The 20,190-nt window shown below is 39.9% G+C and overlaps 1 protein-coding gene across 13 annotated transcripts in view; it reads right to left on the bottom strand.

Moving 5' to 3' along the window:
* camta1 (calmodulin binding transcription activator 1) overlaps positions 1 to 20,190 on the bottom strand; it is a 1,176,955-nt gene that overhangs the window by 88,210 nt on the left and 1,068,555 nt on the right. The window contains exon 1 of one of the 13 annotated variants that reach the window (XM_031905369.1): positions 6,825 to 7,529. The exons of 10 other annotated variants lie outside the window; for them this stretch is intronic. In XM_031905369.1, the coding sequence (XP_031761229.1) occupies positions 6,825 to 6,831 (7 nt within the window). In that variant the 5' untranslated portion in view covers positions 6,832 to 7,529. Of the gene's footprint in view, positions 1 to 6,824; positions 7,530 to 20,190 lie in introns of those variants that run through there. 2 more of the 13 variants (XM_031905370.1, XM_031905368.1) reach the window with 2 other exon arrangements.

The raw sequence follows: 20,190 nt of genomic DNA, 5'->3' as shown, positions 1-20,190 counted from the left end.
TCCTACACCTGCAATTTTAGTGTACATCCTGAGCAACCTTTTCTTGACTTTTACAGAAAGATAATTTCCAATGTTCTGCGTATTATAAATCTTATCCTGAGAATAATGATGTCCCAGGGGCCCAAGTTAAGTGAATTGGGACTCATTTTATGGTTTGCGTGTGCTTTTTTAAAATTGGTAAAAATAGATGTTGCCAACTAAAGGATTTTAAACATAAACATGTCCTTGTTTTGAGAATAACAGTGCTATTATAGAGCAAATAAAGGATTCCAGGTAGGTAGCTGTTTGTAGTAATGATTGAGTGTAAATTTCTTTTTTAAACCTCTGTCAGAGAACCAACATGGGTGTGGAAATATCTGATGGATGAGACTAGTGGAAAATACACTCAGGTTACTTGCTTGTTAAAAATACAAAGTTCCATGTATGAATATATAAACGCAAAGATGCAGACATGTCAACTCACCTGTTTTTTTGGGGGGAAATCATCCTGATTCAACCTCCCCCTAAGCCAATCACCCACTGTCAGTACAGTTTCTAACTTACCCACTTATCGAAATGCATGGGAATCATCAGAAGCAGTGAAGCAATAAAGCAGGGAGAATGATCGCAGGGTGGGGCCATGGTGAAAGGAAGCAGGACAGACCGGGCCACTATATACATGGAACACTTCGGACCTGGATCTCTGAAGGAATGGTATTTGCAAATAATTTAGCCTTTACTGATAAACAGAGTGGGGTACAAGTGGTTCTAGGATTCCTTTGCACTTTGTTACCATAATTAAGCTTTCAATCTATGGAAAATGTTATTATCCTTCTTTAGAAGCAAAATAACCTGCCCATGTAGCATGTTAAGCCAAGTTGCAGGTAGATCCCAATTCATATAATAAACTGGGTCTAACTATTTGTAAATTACATCCACTAGTTTTCCAGAAATGTAATATATCAGTGATTGCATCCAATTTCACATGTATAGCAGTGCGCAAAATGCTAGCCTAAACAAGCCATAGCCTGAGATAAAATCTTACTATCTACAGCTCTTTAGCAATGTTAGTAATGTTAGTTAAAGTTGTTACAGATCAACTCTGCTACCTTTCACTTGTGAAGAAGAAGAGTGAAACCCACAATACAGGCAGGGTACAAAGATTGCAACACAGTCCTTAGTAATTAAATATATTCATTAGCTGTACTTATTTTCAGAGCACAACTACAGTTCCCATAACCCTCAATAAAGCTGGATATATTTGATTAAAACCCTCTTGTAAAAGCACTAGGTAGTACTGGTCCCATTTTTCAAATTAAAATGTAAACAATGCAGTTGGGGTGCCCACAGAACAAGTGATATACTGCAGGACCAATTATCTGTCTCTAGACCTGCCACACTGCACATTTTAATGATCTGCTTGTAAGAGCCTTGATGGATCAATATGTGGATGAGTAATTCTGACAGATCATCCTGTGACAATGATTGATCCCCCAGTGCATAATTTAGAGGATATCCAGAAAATATCCACTGCAGGGAGAAGCAGGGGTTGAAAGCAGTTCAAACCAAAGATGTCAAACAGGAATATGTCAAAAAGGAAGCACCACTTGCAGCAGATTGGTGGCTGCATAGCCTGACAGTTTCTGAACCACAACAACTAAAAAAACACCATGTGACCCACTGTGATTGCACTACAACTTCATCCACCACTTTACTGCTAGTGTTGTGTTAGGTAATTTAGGGCAGCAGGGCCTGAAGGCCATATTCGGTGAAGGACATATTTGAGTAGAATGCCTGTTTGCTCTCACATATACTCCTGAAAGCCTACTTTGGAGGCCAGTCATGGTGAGGTTTGGGGAGAATACTTACATGATGTCCCTGAAAGTCTTGTAAATGTGTCTGATTGGCTCATACAGATATGGTTTTAAATGTCTGTAACCTTGTTATGGTTTTAAGGGGGCCTTAGCCAAATTTTGGACCCCAAATGGACCCTAAGCACAATAAGTCTGAAAAATATTCTCTTAGAGGAACAATATGCTTTTAGAAACACCACCAGGCCAGAGTGGCAACCTGTGGATTCTGACAAATGGCAGAGAAGCTGCTGTAAGATGCTATAGACAGTCACTATCTAGTGGGCTGGTGGGGGCTGTTTGGGCCTCTGTGTACTTGAAATGCCAGGGCCTCTTTTGAATCCCAGTCCAGACCTGACCACCACACATTAGGAGCTAAAGGTGGGTTATGGATCAGAAATAATGCAGCTCAGAAAAAAACAGTTCTATGCACTGCAAACATCTAACAGGGTTATATTCATAATCATGCTTCATGAACTTCATCAAAATTGTAATGCTGAATGAACACTAAAAGACAAGGCATAATAACACAAGATGAAAAGCAGCACAGAGACGGTGAGGAATATGCAGTCTCTCATGCATTTCTTTGAAACAGTATTAAAAACCAGCCAGCCACTAAATTGACAGTAAACTACATTTTTATTGAGCTGTTAGTACATTTGGATCAGTTAATCAGAGAACGAATAATAACAATATGAGATGCTGTTAGATAGAGCTATCTTCTTCTCAGCTAGGGGCATGACTGAAACAAGCATGTCACACAGCTCACCATGCGTCAACCACATATTACCATTTGGAGACCATGGCATCAACGTCTCTTTGTCTTACAGCAGAATGATTCCATTAAGGATGCTAAATTGGACATTGTCCAGTGTTTTGGAAGTACAGGTTCATATCCTTAAAAACAGTGTCTATATTTATTATACTTGCATTTTCCATCTTAAAGCATTAGACTAAGAGGCACATCTAATTAAAATTAATGACTGCCTAACAAAAGAATATAAAAAGATTAATACTGGGAACAGTTATTGGAAAGTGATTGAAGGTCCTAAACTGCATTTCCCAGTGACAGATAATCTTCTGCTTCCAAGAAATAAACATTACTGGATCTCAGTAGAAGCACGGTCAGAGAAAGAACTTATTATTTATAAAGAGAGACTACACCAATCGTTCCAGGATGTAAGGACATGTAAATGATGGATCATGTTCTGAATTTACATTCATTGACAATAAGGAAGTTGATCAAATGATTGATCAAGTATGAACCCCTTAAAGGCTGCAGGTCATGGAAACGACCTAACATAATAGACAGAATAATCTGAATGGTGACAACATCTACATCTTTCACCCCAAGGTGTAAAGTGATCTTCACTAATAACATACTTAATGCCCTGTCTTTTCATGGGCTTCAATTTCATTGTGTTCATTTCAAAGGGTGAAGTGCTGGCCCGTCAGATACATGGGCTTTAATTTCATTTTTATATGGCACAAAGGCATGCAAAGGAGGGTCCCCTAGGGCTCCATAGATGCTGTCTAAATGATGCACAATTATAGTGCAAGTTCCAGTTATCAGCCCCTCTATATGCAAAGCCACCAATCTGAATACAAAAAAAGGCACAACTTGTGGGGCAAAGTGCACTCCAAAACATTGGGGTGCAGCTGATGTTTGCTTCTACCTAACAGTGACTGGTGTACCAGTTTATCGTTTTCAATGTGTGCAGATTCCTCTCCACCAGCTGTAAATAATATGATATTTTTATAAATGGAAGTCCAAACTTAAATCCAAAATTAGTGGTCTCTGAGACATATTGAGTATAACCACGTACAGTGACATATCCACTTAGTATTAAGAATTGTTTTGAACTGTCAAATCTTTAAAGGGCAAATACACTTGTATTTAGCATCAGTACAAAAAAAACGACTTATCTTCAGCATCCATTTTGCCTACTGTTTTAATAAAAACTATTATGTTTGGCTTTTGATACACTACAGAATATAGAGGTAATCAAATTAAGTATACTTCTTATAATGAACTCCTCCTTAGTGTAAACCTAAGACACTGCTGGGGGATATAAGTAGGAGATAGAGGAGCTTATTTATACAAAGCTTATTAACCTTAAACCCAGCTCCACCTTCCAGTGTGTAGGGTAGACACAAAACACATTTTTTATTAAAAGAAAAGGCAAAACTGATTTCCAATGAAAACATAGATTTAAAGTCATCCCAGCTGAGGGCAATCAAAACTTTACCTCCCCTATAAATGTAACTAGCCCATAGTTTGTGAAGGGTGCTCTTTCTATTCTGTTCAAACATTAAAAATGATCACATATCAGTCACACAATACTCCTCTGCTGTTGGCCCCTTACCCAGTTACCAGCCTGAAATAACTGAATGGTAAAGTGCATCAGTGCTATACAATCAACACCTGTCAAACAAAAAAAAACAAAATCTTGCATGTAACACTAACACTAAGAAAATGAAGCAGCTTCCTTGTTCAGTGCTGCCTTAAAATAAAAATGATATAACAGCCTTATTCTCTTCCTAGTGTTACAGTTCAACACAGTTGAGTGGCTGTTTTGCTGCCAAATGAGCAGAGACTGCAACTCATCAATTATTATGCAACCTTTTCTTGGGTAACTTATGCACCAAATATTTACTAAAAAGAAAGAGATGTCAGCTAGCTCCATGGGGGTGATGATTACGAGATCTGACATTGTATTTTTACTTTCAAATGATAACACAGAATAAGGTCTTCAAATTGTCAGGACCATTGTCTCCCTGAAGATACTGCCTGTCATTGGGCATGGATTATTTTTCAAGAAGTGAGTGAACAGATACGGCACACCAATAATTCACATACAATCAATTCGATCAATGCTGCTGCTGTATGTAACTTGAGGAAATGTATATTCAGTTCATCAAGACACCACTGCCTGCAACGGTTTAATATGCATGCTGGGAATTGTAGTTCTGAGCTTAGCGCGGCAGGTTGCTGATTCCTGAATTAAAGGGAGCTAGCCACCCCATCTGAGCTAGTACTGCACTATGGCAATTGTAGGGCTGAATCAACAAGTCACCAATCTCCTTCCTTCAGCACAGTTGTTCCCGTTTTTTTGAATGAATTTGTTAATAGCATTTTTCTTTGGAAAACCCATCAATGAATAAAACATTGGCAGCGAAATACATCGGGTTTGGTATCTGTGCTGTGAAGCTTAAAATCTTTCTCTTTTATGCCATTTTTTGACATGCTCAATGCATTCCTATCTCCCCCATTTGTATTGTAGAAGCCTATGCAGTGTTATTGTGGGTTTTTTTTTAGGAAGCGGCTACCTGCATTCCCCCCCCCCCCCCCCCCCCAGCACACTCATTCACAAATTTACACCATCCAATGAACACAGCTTGGGTACAATCCATGGAAAAAAACAGCCTGTGCTCAACACTGCAATCCTGGAGCTCCAGCTAATGTGCATGGGTGGAAGAAATGTGACATCACCGCCGCTTGCAACAAATGAACAGCCGAGCAAATACAGCAGTTGGAAAATCTTAATGCATTATAAAAGAGCGAATCTTGCCCTCCATATCACAACCAGAACAATACTGCCGGTGCTATAGAGCCGAGCTTCCCTATCGATTCGGGTCAATTACATGTAACACATTTCAAACAAGCTGGCCATTCATTAACATTTACAAGTGAATGAACTGGAAAAGCAACGTGACTTCTGATCCAATCTATAGCAATGCAGCTGCTTTAAACCTTCTGTAAATAAGACTGCAGCGCATTGCACAAAGGGTACAGTACAGCTTCGTTCCTCTGCCACTATCTTTGTCCCTGTCCCAGCTACAATCCATTGAAGGCTGGCAGCAACTTTCTGCCACGTGTCACTTTAAAGAAAACTTCAATGTAAACACAAGCCAAAAAAAAAAAAAAAAATGGGTAGCATTAAACAGGGACAATCAATACTGTTTGATCTGAGAATTCTTTCACAACAAACACATTTATACAGACAACAAATAGATTGCAGTCCCAAGGAGGAAAAGCAAACTAAACCGACACAGTTACCTGAATCTGAAAGCAAGGAGCTATTAAGGCAAGTTTCACCCTCCATGCGGCTAGTTACTGCATAATGTCCAAAACTCCACAAAACAGGAGGTGGAGCCAACAAATACATTTGCAGGCACAATGTAGGGACGGTACTGTAGTTACTGCACAGCAACTATATATTTAAGAACATAGATGGAGCTTACATTTATGGCTTGCTCAGTAGTAATGAAATTAAAAAAACATACAAAAACCCCCCTGAGTTTTTAGGTAAAAATTCCAGAATTGGGATGGAGTTAGTGAAAGAACTCAGTACAAAGCAGAGGAAGAAATTCTAACTTGGAAGGCTCATTGAGGCACAAAAGTTATTTGAGCAGAAGCAGGGGGTACCCATCTGTAACAGCACCTGAAAGATGGTTACGTCCAGACTTGGTTTTGTATTGGTAAAAGGGGCTGCCCAGAAACTTTTCTTTTGTTTTGTTCTTCTGTTAGGCACATAGGTGCCTGTGCAGTGAGGCAGGGTGCTGCATTGCTCAGCTGATCCTGCACGGTGCACTTGAGAATGCGCCACTGATTAATATCACCACTGACCCCAATACACAAAAGGAGAGGGAACATGCGGGGCATCAGTTGCCCGAACTCACACCCGGAGTTAAACTCACTTTGCTGTAGATATATTAATGCTTCTTAAAAGGAAACATGTCTTTGTTCTAAGCAATTTAATCCTTTTAAGTGCCTGGACATGCTTCCTTTTGGTTCACAATGGGCAGTGTTACTTAAAAATATTTTTTAAAAGGGGAAAAAAGAGAGGGAAAGGGAGTCCAGGAGCGAATCGCTGAAGGCAATGCAAACAGTGGTTAGTAAGAGTGATTCATTTCACAGGATCACGTCATTCACAGTTTGAACAAGCACAATAATGTTACACAGCACAAAAAAAAGACAGCAATGGTACTCACAGCACATCACAGGATAGAAAAACACTCACAAAAACACCCTCCCACGGAACAGAAAGCATCTACCTTCTACTTTATTCTCCATTGAAAGTCCAGCTTAGAAAAAAGTCCACTTTTAGAGAAAGCACTCCTGGGTAGGACAGGCCATGGTAAAGTTTGTCTTTTGTTTTCTTTTTTGTTTTTAAATCTTTCCAGTCCTTCCTCCTCCCTCTTTCTCTCTTTTCTAAACTTTGCCTCTTGTTGTGAGCAAAATCTCCTACAACACGTGCCCCAGGTAAACAGCCCACCTCCTCTCCTCTGCCCAACTTGCTGGATTCACTCTGGCTTCCAGTAGGCTTAGCTCTGCCCCTGAGTGCAGATGCAGGCTGGTATTGCCCAGCAGTCCCCTAGCCTGGCACTCTAACCTTGCCCTCTGTCTCTGAGTCTGTGCTGCCTGAGTAACAGTGCAAGGAGCTGACTTTCCAGGAATGCAGGTGGGCTCCGGCGCTATCCCTGCAGCAGTGCTGATCAGAGCACGCCTCTGCTTTTGTTTCCACCTCTCTTCTTGCCCTCAGATGACAACCGTCTGCTTGTGCGGGGAGGGGCCGGCTGAGCCCCCCTTTGGATTGCCTGGGAAGCCTGCCGCCTTGCTTCTTTTGTCCTCTCGGTGCCTCCGTACCTGCAATGCTGCAGAGCAAGCTTCCCTTTTCTCCCCTTCTCTCTGCATTATGACAAATCAAGGCAGGCAGCTGGGCTGTGAGCACATCAGAGCAGGGAGAGACCGAAATAGGCACTGGGGGTCTGCTGATCGGAACTGCAGTGCCACAGAGAGGGGGGTATCACAGCAGAGCCCCCATTTTTAAAAAAAAAAAAAATACTATTAAGCCACTTTCATGGGGTTTTGTTTGCTATCAGTTTACAGAGATTCTGCAGATTTTTTTTTTACTTAGAGAAATATTTTAATATAAAAACAACTTCCCTGATTGTCCGAGCCTTTTGTCTAATGGTGTAAACACTCCCCCTTAGAACCTCTTTGCTAAGACTCACCATTAACCCTAAGACCCCTGAGAGAAACCCTTATACTATCCCCTTGAACTATATCCCCTATACGCTACTCTATATACTAAAGTACCGGAGTCCAAGCTATGATTAAAATACACATCCCTGCAGGCTATCAGGGGATTCTGGGAACGGTAGTTCAGCAACAGAGCCACAGGCCAGCCATCTCTTTTAAAGAACGGAATTCTTTTACTGAACGTTATTCCTATAATAAAACAGCATGGATTAAAAGAAAGAACTAAATCTGTAAAATAAATCTAACGCTGGGGGTGGGGCTTAAAATGTATCTAATATGTTGATTTTTTGTTAAAGTTTTTTTTAAGGGACACACACACACACACACAGCAAAAAAATAAAAATAATAATAATAATCCAGGCTATACAAGCAAAGGACCACTGCCTGCAAAATCCTGAGCTAACTGCCCTGATTAAATATTAAAGTCCATTCACTCCTTTGTGTAAAGACCCCGATTAGAGACAACACAAACCTGTCATCAGCCGGGGATCTCAGCGGAGTTGGAAGCAGTGTTTGCAGAGCTCAGTTTATTTACATGAGTACAGAGCATGATATAACATATTAAGCAGCTATAGGGCAGTTATACGCTTTAATGAGCAGGACCCTCTTTATCTCCTGTACTGGTCAGTATTTGTATGTAATTTGTGGGTTTCATGTATACATGTTGTACAGCACTATGGAATATGTTGGTGCTTTAGAAACAAAATACAGCATTGAATGATACCACCATTGCTGTCCAATGCTTTCCATGTAGTGGGCCAGTTAGCTGACAAACTGCATGTTTTTGGAATCAATAATATCAAATTGATGATGACATACACGGCTGTCTGTGGTGGCCGTAGGCAGACAGAGGGTCATAAAAATACAGCAGAGGGCCACATCTGGCCCACGGGCCGAAAGTTGGACAGCCCTGCCTTAGAAGCAATGCAGACATACAAAATATGCTGCTTGTTTTCATCCTTGCTCTCAATATGTTCAATTGTATTAAAAAGGAACAATGCTACAGTTTAAAGCTATGGCAGAAATGTTCCTGTGTGTGCATGTGATTATTGGCACTATTTTTGCACTAGCTCTGCAGCAAAGCTAAGCTGCAAATTGATGAGAGTACCCTGTGTCTAAGGCCTCTTGTGCACTGCAGGGGTGAGAAGTGCCCCTCCCCGCCGGCGCTGAGCAGAACACAAAGAAAACTAATTCTCTCTTCCCTTGACAGCAGCAAGGATGATGTCACATGTAATATTTAAGCTTTCTAAATAATCCTAATGTGCACGTGGGGCTTGAGGGAGGGATGTGTGGGGCTCTAGCGTTGCAGGAAACATTAGACCTTTCAGGTTTAAGAGGGTAAAAAAGACAAAATAGCACCCTTTAGATGTTAATAAACTGCATTTCCCAGCAGCCCAGTCAGTAGGAGTTGCTGGGAGTTACAGTGCAACAACAACTGAAGGGCTGTCAGTTGTACATCCCTGGTGTTAGTGCTGAAATTATATCTAATAACTGTTACACAATATTCTTTTATCAATGTTTTGCCCCTAAGTGGCCCTATGATGCTGCGGGGCCCAGGCAAAGCTCTTAGGCTAATGCCCCAAGAACAGATTAGTTGTTACTGCAGGCATTTAGTATATATTTTAGTTTCATGCTTTTAAAGGCAAAATTCCAAAATGCAGTGAGCGGAGGGGGGGTGGGGGTGGTGGTGGTGTTGGGGGTGTGTGTTGTGTGTGTGAAAAATCATAGAATTGATATGTGTCACACAAATAGGGGCCCATTGATAGCTTTCTTGGGGCCTGTGCCTCCCAAATACCACACAATTTTCTTTTTAAGGTATTCATTCTGAATTACAGTTGGCTTTGTTTTCTAGTGTTAAGTATGCCACAGTCTGTAAATTAAACTGGTGTCGATTTTCTCAGCCCCTAGATACCCCTCCTGGTGATACAAGTGATACTGGTGATACTGCTGATACTGGTGATACTGCCAGTGCAAGTGCACTTGTGCTGAAATGGACACAATTGTTGTGCATATGAATGCTATTTAGTAAAGGTTCTTGAGTCCAATCATGCTCCTTGCACTTTCATGTAGCTGTGCTGAGCACCACTGTGTCCGTCCTGCCTTTTCCGATGAATAGTGTGCAAGTGCAGCTACTGACACAGGGGAACCCTGGAGCTAACGATACCCTGGACTTGGCACTACTTCAAGGGTTCTCACAGTAGGTTCCATTAAAAAGAACACCAGACTTGCCCCCAGGGGGAGCCCTGGCTGCCTGGGGTGGACTTTCTGATGCTGCAGTTTGCTCTCTGCTCTAGAAGAGCCAACATTCCGATTGGCTCCTCCCTGTAACTTTCACAACTGGCCTCATGGCAGCAGTACCCGTTTGCCCCAGTGGCTAATACCACTCTGGAAATGCCAGCTGCAAATTGCACCATATTTGTGAAAAAGTGATGTTTTTATGCATCAGGAGCGATTTCTCATGAGGCCACAATTACACTTGAATTATGTTGTTTGTTTTACAAAAATGATTTATAAAAAACACAACAACAAAAAAAATCATAAAAATTACAAATGAAAAATAAAGACTAACTGCAAACTCTAAAAACAACCCCTTTCAACTAAAATATAAGAGGTGGGCTGAATCAGGCTGATCCATTTGTTTGGGCCCCAGGCCAATGACCTGGTAATAACAGGGGCCAGAGGAACAGTTGCTGCCATCCTCGCTCAGCGCGATACCATAGGGAGCTGCCCCACTAACTGTTGTATCCACAGTGCCTTCAAGTGGCCAAACAGCTTTGCAACACTTATCTGCCTTTACTAAGCTTTAGACTTAAGCATCTTGCAACCGTAAGAGAATCCTTAAATAAACCTTATTCATTTTGTCCACACTATGAAAGTGGCTATAAAAATGCATATTTTGTGGTAGTAATCTCCTTTGTACGAGCCCTAGCTTTGGGTGGCACCCAGTTATGTGGAGGCACTAGCCGTGTTACAAGAATGTGATAGCTGTGCTCATCTGGAAACTATTCAAGTGATAAAGAGCCATGGATCCCTTATAGAGTTTTTGGTGGGGACACTGCAGTCTAAACACATTTGACTGATAACAGTGATACAGGCAACAGTGTCATAAACCGTACAGAATGCGCTGCCTGACAGTTACTCTTAACCCTTCCTCTGCTAGTGGACAGCAAGTCACATCTTAGAAAAGGGACTCCATTAATGATTTACAATCATTGATTGATACGCCCTCCTCTGCCTTGAGTAGCCTGTGTTTCTTATCTGTAGAATGTAAGAGTGTGCCCTATATATAGACCAACACACAGAGATATATCTCTTTTCAACTTACTTCTGGACAGTGCTGAAAAATGTATGTTTTTTTCTCACTTTCATTAAGTTTTACATTGGCAGATGGTGGCCATTTTTCCAAAATTAGTGTGATGGCACCAGAGTTTGATCAGGGGTGCCATGGTCATACAACTGTTCAGAAATGTATGGCCAAACTGTTGAAATATTGAATCATAGGGCTGATGTACCAGTTGAGCAATACAGCCCCCCAGCAGCCCAATAAATTGTGACTGTCTATGGAATCTTACAGCAACCCTTTTGGCATTTGCCAGAATCCACAGATTGCCAGTCTGGACCTGTGCAGAGGTTTAGTTTCAGGTGACCCGATGATTTAACTTTCCATGTGCATAAAGCACTAATGGTCAGTTGGTGTATGTGAAGAGTTTGTTTTTAGCTCACTGGCACACAGACAGGGGGACTAGTATAACAGATCTCCCCAGCACCACTCCTGAAGCATGGGACTGAAGTTGGCCATAGGTGGGCTGAGCTCCTTTGGCCCAGAGACCAAAAAGACAGAAATTGTAGTAGGGACCACCATTTTTTTTTTAAAAAAGCAAAGAAAAAAGACTTTGCTACTTAATGTACATAAGGATTTTTTTAACCAATAATTTCCCATAGCTTTTTTTAAAGCTGTGTTTAGTTATAACCATGGTAACAGCTTTGTGTCCCTGCCCCTAACAGACACTATTTGTTCCTGATTCAACATACATTAGCAGCAGTACATGTACTTGTGATACACTTACATTAATAATCATTTGCTAATCATGTCAACTGATAAGTGAATGAATCAATAGCAGCTCAACTAAATGTGCATGGCCAACATCATACAAAGCATGTCTTTTAGAGAATGTTGGGTGCTAAACCCAACATTAGGAAGGCAACAGGTTAACCATCTTTGTAATAGGTTAGATGCAGTTCTAGTAATCCATACCAAGTAAAATGATGCTTAAATTAAAACAGGGGAGCAGTAAATTTTACCAGCTGATTGGTTGCTGTGGGGTTCTAGACAAACACTGCCATTTTTATAAAAAAAAAATGTGGTCTTCTTCCTTAGCACAATGCCAGTATGCCAATAGACAATAAGTTACATCACTTGGGAATAATCTAGTTTGCTTGGCATCAAGCTTTCTGTATATGTGTGAGTGCAAATGCTGTGTCATCAAACCCCGAAGAAGGAGCTTACTGACACATTGATAGGAATGGGCCAGCAACACTAATAGTCTAGATAAGACTGTATGCTTTTAGAAGTGTAAGCAGATAAACAGAACAGAAACTAGGTATATAGGCTGTGCCATAGATGGACCTGCCAGAGCATACCACTTGCAGATTAATCACACAATTTGATGATCATTTGTCTGTGTGTGTGCCAGTAGTAATTCTGCTCAGCAGCTATTTGGCCTATGAACCCCATAAGCATGTGTATATAATCATCAGCACCCTGAACGGTGTAGGAAATATATGTATATATGCCATTTAGAGCATATTAACTTGCTATTTAAGTATTGGAAGTTGCCCCACTGCTTTGGGATGAACTAAAGCTTGGGCAGCCAGGGTATAATAAAACGTATATATTAAAAACTCAGAAGTGCAACTGCTATTTTGTCTTGCAATCTCTGCCCTCTGAAGCTCTCCAGTTTCTGATAATATTCTATTCCTATCCCTTCATTGGCATTCATTTTCTCAATCTCTCTCCTAGCACTATGGCCCTTGCAGAGCATTGACCACCTCCAGTTATCTCATGACAATGCCAGCCACCTCCAGCCCCCCACTTCATGCTTCCCCAGGTATGCCTTAAGGTGGTGCACCTTTTTAACAAACATTGATGTCCATGGCTATCAGTGGCTCTAGAAGATCTCTTCCAGCTTTGCATTCATCCACACACTGCAGCTGATATTATTGTGGAGAGCTCCAGATATCTTTTGCAGGATTTTATGTTAACTTTGCAGTGCCACAATGACGTGTCATTGCACATTTTTTCCTGGTAAATCTACAATTTTGCATGCCCAACTCTATCCACCCTTGTTTTCTACCACCTACTAAATCAGAGATGTCAGCTGAACCCTATTAGTGACATAATGATCCAGTCCTGGATTTTTCAAAACCTTTTTCAATAAAGGGCAACCTGCCTCTAGAGGATCTTAAAGGAACAGTAACACCAAAAAATGAAAGTGTATAAAAGTAACTAAAATATAATGTGCTGCTGCCCTGCACTGGTAAAAGTTGTGTGTTTACTTCAGAAAGTCTACTATAATTTATATAAATAAGCTGCTATGTAGCCATGGAGGCAGCCATTCAAAGGAGAAAAGGCACAGGCATATAGCAGATAACAGATAAAACACTATTGTATTCTACAGGACTTATCTCTTATCTGCTATGTAACCTGTGCCTTTTCTCCTTTTTTCCAGCTTGAATGGCTGCCCCCGTGGCTACACAGCAGCTTATTATATAAACTATAGTAGTGTTACTGTAGCAAACACACCAGTTTTACCAGTGCAGGGCAACAGTGCATTATATTTTTATTACTTTAAAGCTCTTTCATTTTTTGGTGTTACTGTTCCTTTAAAGCATGCAGGACAGGCCTGGACTGACAATCTGTGGATTCTGGCAAATGCCAGAGGTGCTGCTGTAAGATGCCATCGACTATGGGGGAAGGAGCTGTTTGGGTCTCTGTGTACTTGAAAGGCCAGTGCCTATTTTGTATCCCAGTCCAGATCTGATGCAGGGTTTCCTTTCACTTAAAATTTACCTACATTCACCTAATATAAGATAAATATTTTAATGCAAATAATAGCTGCAGGTAAACTGGAGCTGTTTTTGGTACCTCACTACAGGATGGGCAATGAGTACTGTATGAAAGGCTGAATTGCCCACTAGAAAAACCATTTATGCGCAGTACATGGGACTTACTGACTTGTGGCAGAATCATTTTTCAGAGTGTAAAAGTCAATAACATTATAGCAAAAAACCATAACCCACGAGGGACCAAGCTAATGCTTTATAGAGAATAATTTAATGAAAAAACTTAATCTTCCTACATATGAACTCAGGAAAACAAATGAACCTCAGACTTTATTGTTTACATTTGTTATCTGCTTTGGTAAAAAGTGAAGAAGCCTCGAGCCTATTAGGTTTTTATTATTACAAATGATTTAATAACTTCCTTTAATCAGTCGTGACAGAGAACACAAGCTCTCAGCATTAGGATGTTTTGGCTCAGTCTATTCAATTAGTATTCATACAGAGTTATGGCACAATAATAGCAGATTTTATTGCCATGGGTTGTCCATGTGTATCGATTTATAATGATATAATATATTCTAAAGAACTATATCAAAGTAAATTACAGACAATTTGCATAGGCCAAAATATATACAGAGTCTGGTTAGGTTTCTTTTCTAAATTATTTTTGATGGGTTGTCATGCTCAAGTATCATGCCTCTCACATGAGTTATTCCTATTTTCACACCAGTTTAAAATATGCTTGCCAGCCATTTCAATGAGAAAGCAACCATTGTGCTGCCTCTACTGATTGATATCTTGCAGGTAAGTACCATTTCATTTTTGCCTTAAGGTGACCTTACACTGCTTTCTGGTATCTGTGAATGAGTTTGTGAGCAAAATGAATGCATACAATGTGGGGTTATACATGAATGCCCACCTTCCTATTGAATGGTCTAAACTGCAGGAACTGAAGAAGAGCTATAGTCTTCTTCACTTTCTCATTTGCCGGTGCACCAAGCAAGGCATTTTCAAATTATTGTGATACAGTAGGACTGCAGGATCATTGGCTGAAACACCCCTACAGCCTGGCTATATGGTTGAAATGTGGCTGACCAAATCTGGACATGTATGGACAGTTATGATGAAATTTGTAAGTGAATATGTTTTAATTTACTGCAGGGATACTGAAATTGTGGGCTGCCACACCTTGGGGTTTCAAAGCAATGAAACATCTGGCTTCAACCAACTGAAAGCAATCAGAGGTAATTTACTAGTTCCCTCTGCTCTGCACTTAATCTGACATGAATTACAGAGAGCAGTGCTAGCAGGCCAAAACCATCCCTGTCCTTTCCACTTGCTAATTTACTCAGAATATCAATGTCTACATCATACTAAACATAAACAACCCATGTAACTTGAGTTAAAGGGGTGTGCAAGTTAAGGGGCAGGAAAGAAGATGCCTACTCCACCTGCCCCTCATGAAAGCAGATGCAGGCAGTACTGTATCAGGCAGTTGCAGGTCTGTGTGCTCCATTTTGGAATGCAAGGACCTGTTCCTTTGGTTGTTCACTATTTTGCATTTTGCACCCTGCCCTGTGGGTAATATATGAGCCCTCTTATGTTTCAAAGAGGTAACTGCAACTGGCTGATTGTAGTAAATGCAGCTGCCCCCCGATTGGTTGCAGAAGGGGCATGGACAACCAAAGCAAGTGTGGCAATCTGTTCCCACCCACAGTCCACCCATGCCATTGCTTTCTAAAAAAACAACTGAAGCAGTAAGGAAGCAATGGAGCTGGTCTAATGAGGAAACTCCCAAATAGTGTGCTGTTGTGCAGACAACAGTAAACAAAATAATAGCCCCCTAGGGAGGTGCCTCTATTGCCAACCCATAGTTCTGTCCCTGTTTGGTAGGTATGTGTTGCTAAACCTGGTGCAAACTTTGTGATGTTTATTAGATTTCACCCATTAGGGTGAAGACACACTGAGCTACTAGTAGCAGCTACTTTTTCACTGCTACTAAACGCCAGAAAATGCCCTGCCATAGACAATACTGAGAATTGCCTCTGCTAAAACACACATAGAAACAGGTATCAGTAAATGATCAGCATTTTCTATTTTACTAGCCACGGCAAGTAGTTGCTACTAGTAGCTCTGTGTGTCTTCAACCTTAAGGCATGTATTCACATTTTTAACAAGCAAGGGGGGGGGGTGGTCTGAGGAAATGTTTATCGCAAAGGGGAATACTCAAGGATTGCACAATGTAGCAAATTACTAGGGCAGCTTTTGGTAAAGCCCATCTGCAATAATTTTTTTAAGGGTAAATAAAAGTACATACTAAGATGCTAGCTTTATCTGAAAGAACACGTTGATTATGCCCTGATTTGATATTTCTGAGAATTGTTGACTTTAAAGCAACCAAACGGATGTGAAGTATATAAAGCACAGTATGTTCTGGCTTGCCTGTATTAGTAAGTGAATGTTAAAATGTAAAGCTAAAGCCAGCTATTCATTTAGTTCTTTACCTCAATCTAAATGCCTACAGTGTTTTATTAAAGGCAAGAAATTTTTAGTGTGCAATATCAGATTGGGATATGTAGGCAGACAGGCATTGATCTGACAGTCAAGAAAAAAACATTTAAAAAGAGATAAATTGCCAGTGAGCAGACAGTGTGCAGTTTTAAGATTAATTTAGCATTTTATATACAGTAGGTACACTTAGAATTTGAAGCCTGCAATTTAGATTACCAAACAATTTAATGAGATTGACTTCTGATTGAAATTCTAATTGATTTAAGTGAAGGTTCATATTTTTACATTTGACAACTCAGCAAGTTGAGAGCTTGACTAGACTCTCTTAAAGTTCTTTACTTGTGCCACATGGGTAAACAAATTAAGAACCCTGATCCCTGGTACCATAAAGGCATTAAAGGAACAGTAGCACCAAAAAATAAATGTGTATCAAAATATAATGTACTGTTGCCCTGCACTGGTAAGAGTTGTGTTTGCTTCAGAAACCCTACTATAGTTTATATAAACAATACTGCTGTGTAGCCATGGGGGCAGCTATTTAAATTGAAATTGGGATATATGACACAGGTTGCATAGCAAATAATAAAAAAGCTCTTTAAAACACCATTGTATTCTACAGAGCTTATATGTTATCTGCTATAGAACCTGTGCCTTTTCTCCTTTTTTCCACCTTGAATGGCTGCCTCCGTGGCTTCACAGCAGCTCATTTATATGAACTTCAGTAGTGTTTCTGAAGCAAACATACAACTTTTACCAGTGCAATCCCATAGACACAAGTGCTGCATGCATGTAAGTTTTGCGCCACTTAGTGCTCTAAGCTCTAAACTTGCATCCATGTGAATAATAAATGAAGCCTAGTTATATCTCGTGGGTGGGCCAAAAGACTCTATCATATTGCATATCAATTCAAATGTATAAGAGAGACTATATCCACGGAGACATCATAAAAGTTATTTTATTAATCAAAAATAAAAAATATTAAAGTGATCTAGGCTCTAGCCCCCAACAGAAACATGGTATGTACTATGTTCTTCTCTGATATACAAGCCTGCAATGTGTATGTTAGAAAAGATACAGGTTATGTTGTGATTTTTATGGCGTACTTCTGTATTTCTACATTACACTGTTTACATAGCAAATAATTCACTCTACTATTTAAAATTTTATTCCTGAACTAACACATGTATTTTTTTAGCTGTAATATTGGTGTGTAGGCGCCATCTCAGTGCATTGTGCTTGATTCTGAGCTTTCAGAAGGAGCCAGCACTACACATTAGAACTTTCAAATAACCAACTGTTTCTCCTACTTCCATGTAACTGGAGGAGTCCCAAGCTGGTCTTGGATTTCTTACTATTGAGTGCTATTCTGATATCTACTGGGAGCTGCTATCTTGCTACTTTCCCATTGTTCTGCTGATCAGCTACTGGGAGGGGGGTGATACCACTCCAACTTGAAGCTCAGCAGTAAATTGTGACTGAAGTTTATCACATGGCTGTGGCACCCTGGTAAATGAATATTATGGCTAGCCCCATGTGAAACTTCAAAATTAAATGTAAAACAATCTGTTTGTATTTTTGAAAAATGGATTTCAATGCAGGATTCTGCTGGAGAAGCTCTATTAACCGATGTGTTTTGAAAAAAACACATTATCCCATGACAGTATTCCTTTGAGAACAGAATACAAGTAAAAGAACTCTACCACACAATGCAGATATTACCAGGGAAGGTATAGTGGTAAAGTGAACTTTGAAATCTGCCCCAGTAATGGCATGGATGGAAGCTCCTAAATTTTCCAATCCTTACTGTATGATATAATTAGGAGAAATAGGGGTCAATAGCACTACTTTACAGGGAATGTGTCATTATTCTCATCTGTCTTTATCCCAGTGGAACTTACAGTCTAATTTTGCTTAATACAGTCACACATATTCTAGGTTCAACTTATTAAGGAGCTAATTAACCTGCTTCTTATGTTTTTGGACTGGGGGTGGGAAACTGGAACCACAGATATAGATAGAACATACAAACACTATGCAGATACTATGATCTGCCATAGAAAAATGTATTCACTATCCTTTGTAGGATGGATGCTATAAATATGGACTTGCCTAGTTGAGGCTGAGATGAAGCAGAAGTACGGAGGGCAAATGGAACTTGCTTCATTAGGTTGCTATAAAGCAGCCTGGGATGTCAGATATATAAAGCTTTAGCTGTGTATGGAATCTGTGTATTTACCGCAGTTACGAAAATATACATATACTAATATTATTCTATATCTAGACACCTTCTTTATTCAGAATTGCTATATTCTTTGGACTAATCAGAATCTCTAAATGGTCTGTTCACACCCTGGTTTGTTTATAGTTTTTTCAATGCTGTAAGCATTGCGCTGTCTCGGAACTTCAAACTGTCTCAGTGCTTCTCTGCTATGGCTCTGTACTTTAATAGAGGAACATGTTGCAGTCCATCTGCTTCAGAATAAAGAAGTAATTAGGCATTAGGAAGATTACAAACATTCACATGCTCCATATTGTTAGAGAAAATGTTTGATTTTGTACCTGTGTAAACCTGATTATGAATACACCGACAATGAAAAGCGCTGAAAAGCAAAATTATTAATGATCATGTGTGTTCTTGCCCATAAAGCCCTTGTATAGGATTCTCCTACTTCCTATTCATAGAAAGAATATCAGATTATAATTACAACATTTGAAGGAACAGTAATAGCAAAAAATGAAAATGTATCAAAGTAATTAAAATATAATATACTGTTGCCCTGCACTGGTAAAAGGCGTGTTTTTGCTTCAGAAAGACTACTATAGTTTATATAAATACCCTGCTGAGTAGCCACGGAGGATGCTACTCAAACTGGAATAAGGGAGAAAAGGCATAGGTTACATAGCAGATAACAGATAAGCTCTGTATAATACAATAGAGTTCTACTGAAGCGCACTAGCAAAGCACATCCTGTGTTGGCAACTGAGGCTTAAAGAATGCTATCATGGGAAAATGTGTTTTTTTTAAAAAAAAAAAACAAAAAAACACATCAATTAATAGAGCTTCTCCAGCAGAATCCTGCATTGAAATCTGTTTTCAAAAAAATTCAAACAGATTTTTTTTGTATTTAATTTTGAAATTTCACATAGGGCTAGCCATATTCTTTATTTCCCAGGGTGCCACAGTCATGTGACTTGTGCTCTGATAAACTTAAGTCACACTTTACTGCTGCACTGCAAGTTGGTGTGATATTACCCCCTTCCCAGCAGCTGATCAGCAGAACTTAGCAAGAAGTTAGCAGCTCTCAGTAGATATCAGAATAGCACTCAATAGTAAGAAATCCAAGTCCAGCTTGTGACTCCTCTAGTTACATGGGAGTAGGTGAAACAGTAGGTTATCTGAAAGTTTTAATGTGCAGTGCTGGCTCCTTCTGAAAGCTCAGACTCAGGTACAATGCACTGAGATGGTGCCTACACACCAATATTACAACTAAAAATACATTTGTTGGTTCAAGAATAAAATTTAAATGGTAGAGTGAATTATTTCAACCCAAATTGACTATGTAACTATGTAACTATCTGGCTAACAACAGTGTTGATCAAAGCAAATTAATAACTAGTTGTTATAGTCAGTATTTGTAATGGTCTTGGTGAGGGAGAAAAATTTCCTTTCATGATTTGTTCCTATAAGCATAATGTTGTCAACAAATCAGTAGGCAGCATCCCAGATACTGGCTCTTAAAA

The sequence above is a fragment of the Xenopus tropicalis genome, chromosome 7, assembly GCF_000004195.4.
Source record: "Xenopus tropicalis strain Nigerian chromosome 7, UCB_Xtro_10.0, whole genome shotgun sequence".
Lineage (NCBI taxonomy): Eukaryota > Metazoa > Chordata > Amphibia > Anura > Pipidae > Xenopus > Xenopus tropicalis.
This window is presented reverse-complemented; position numbering and strand designations above follow the sequence as displayed.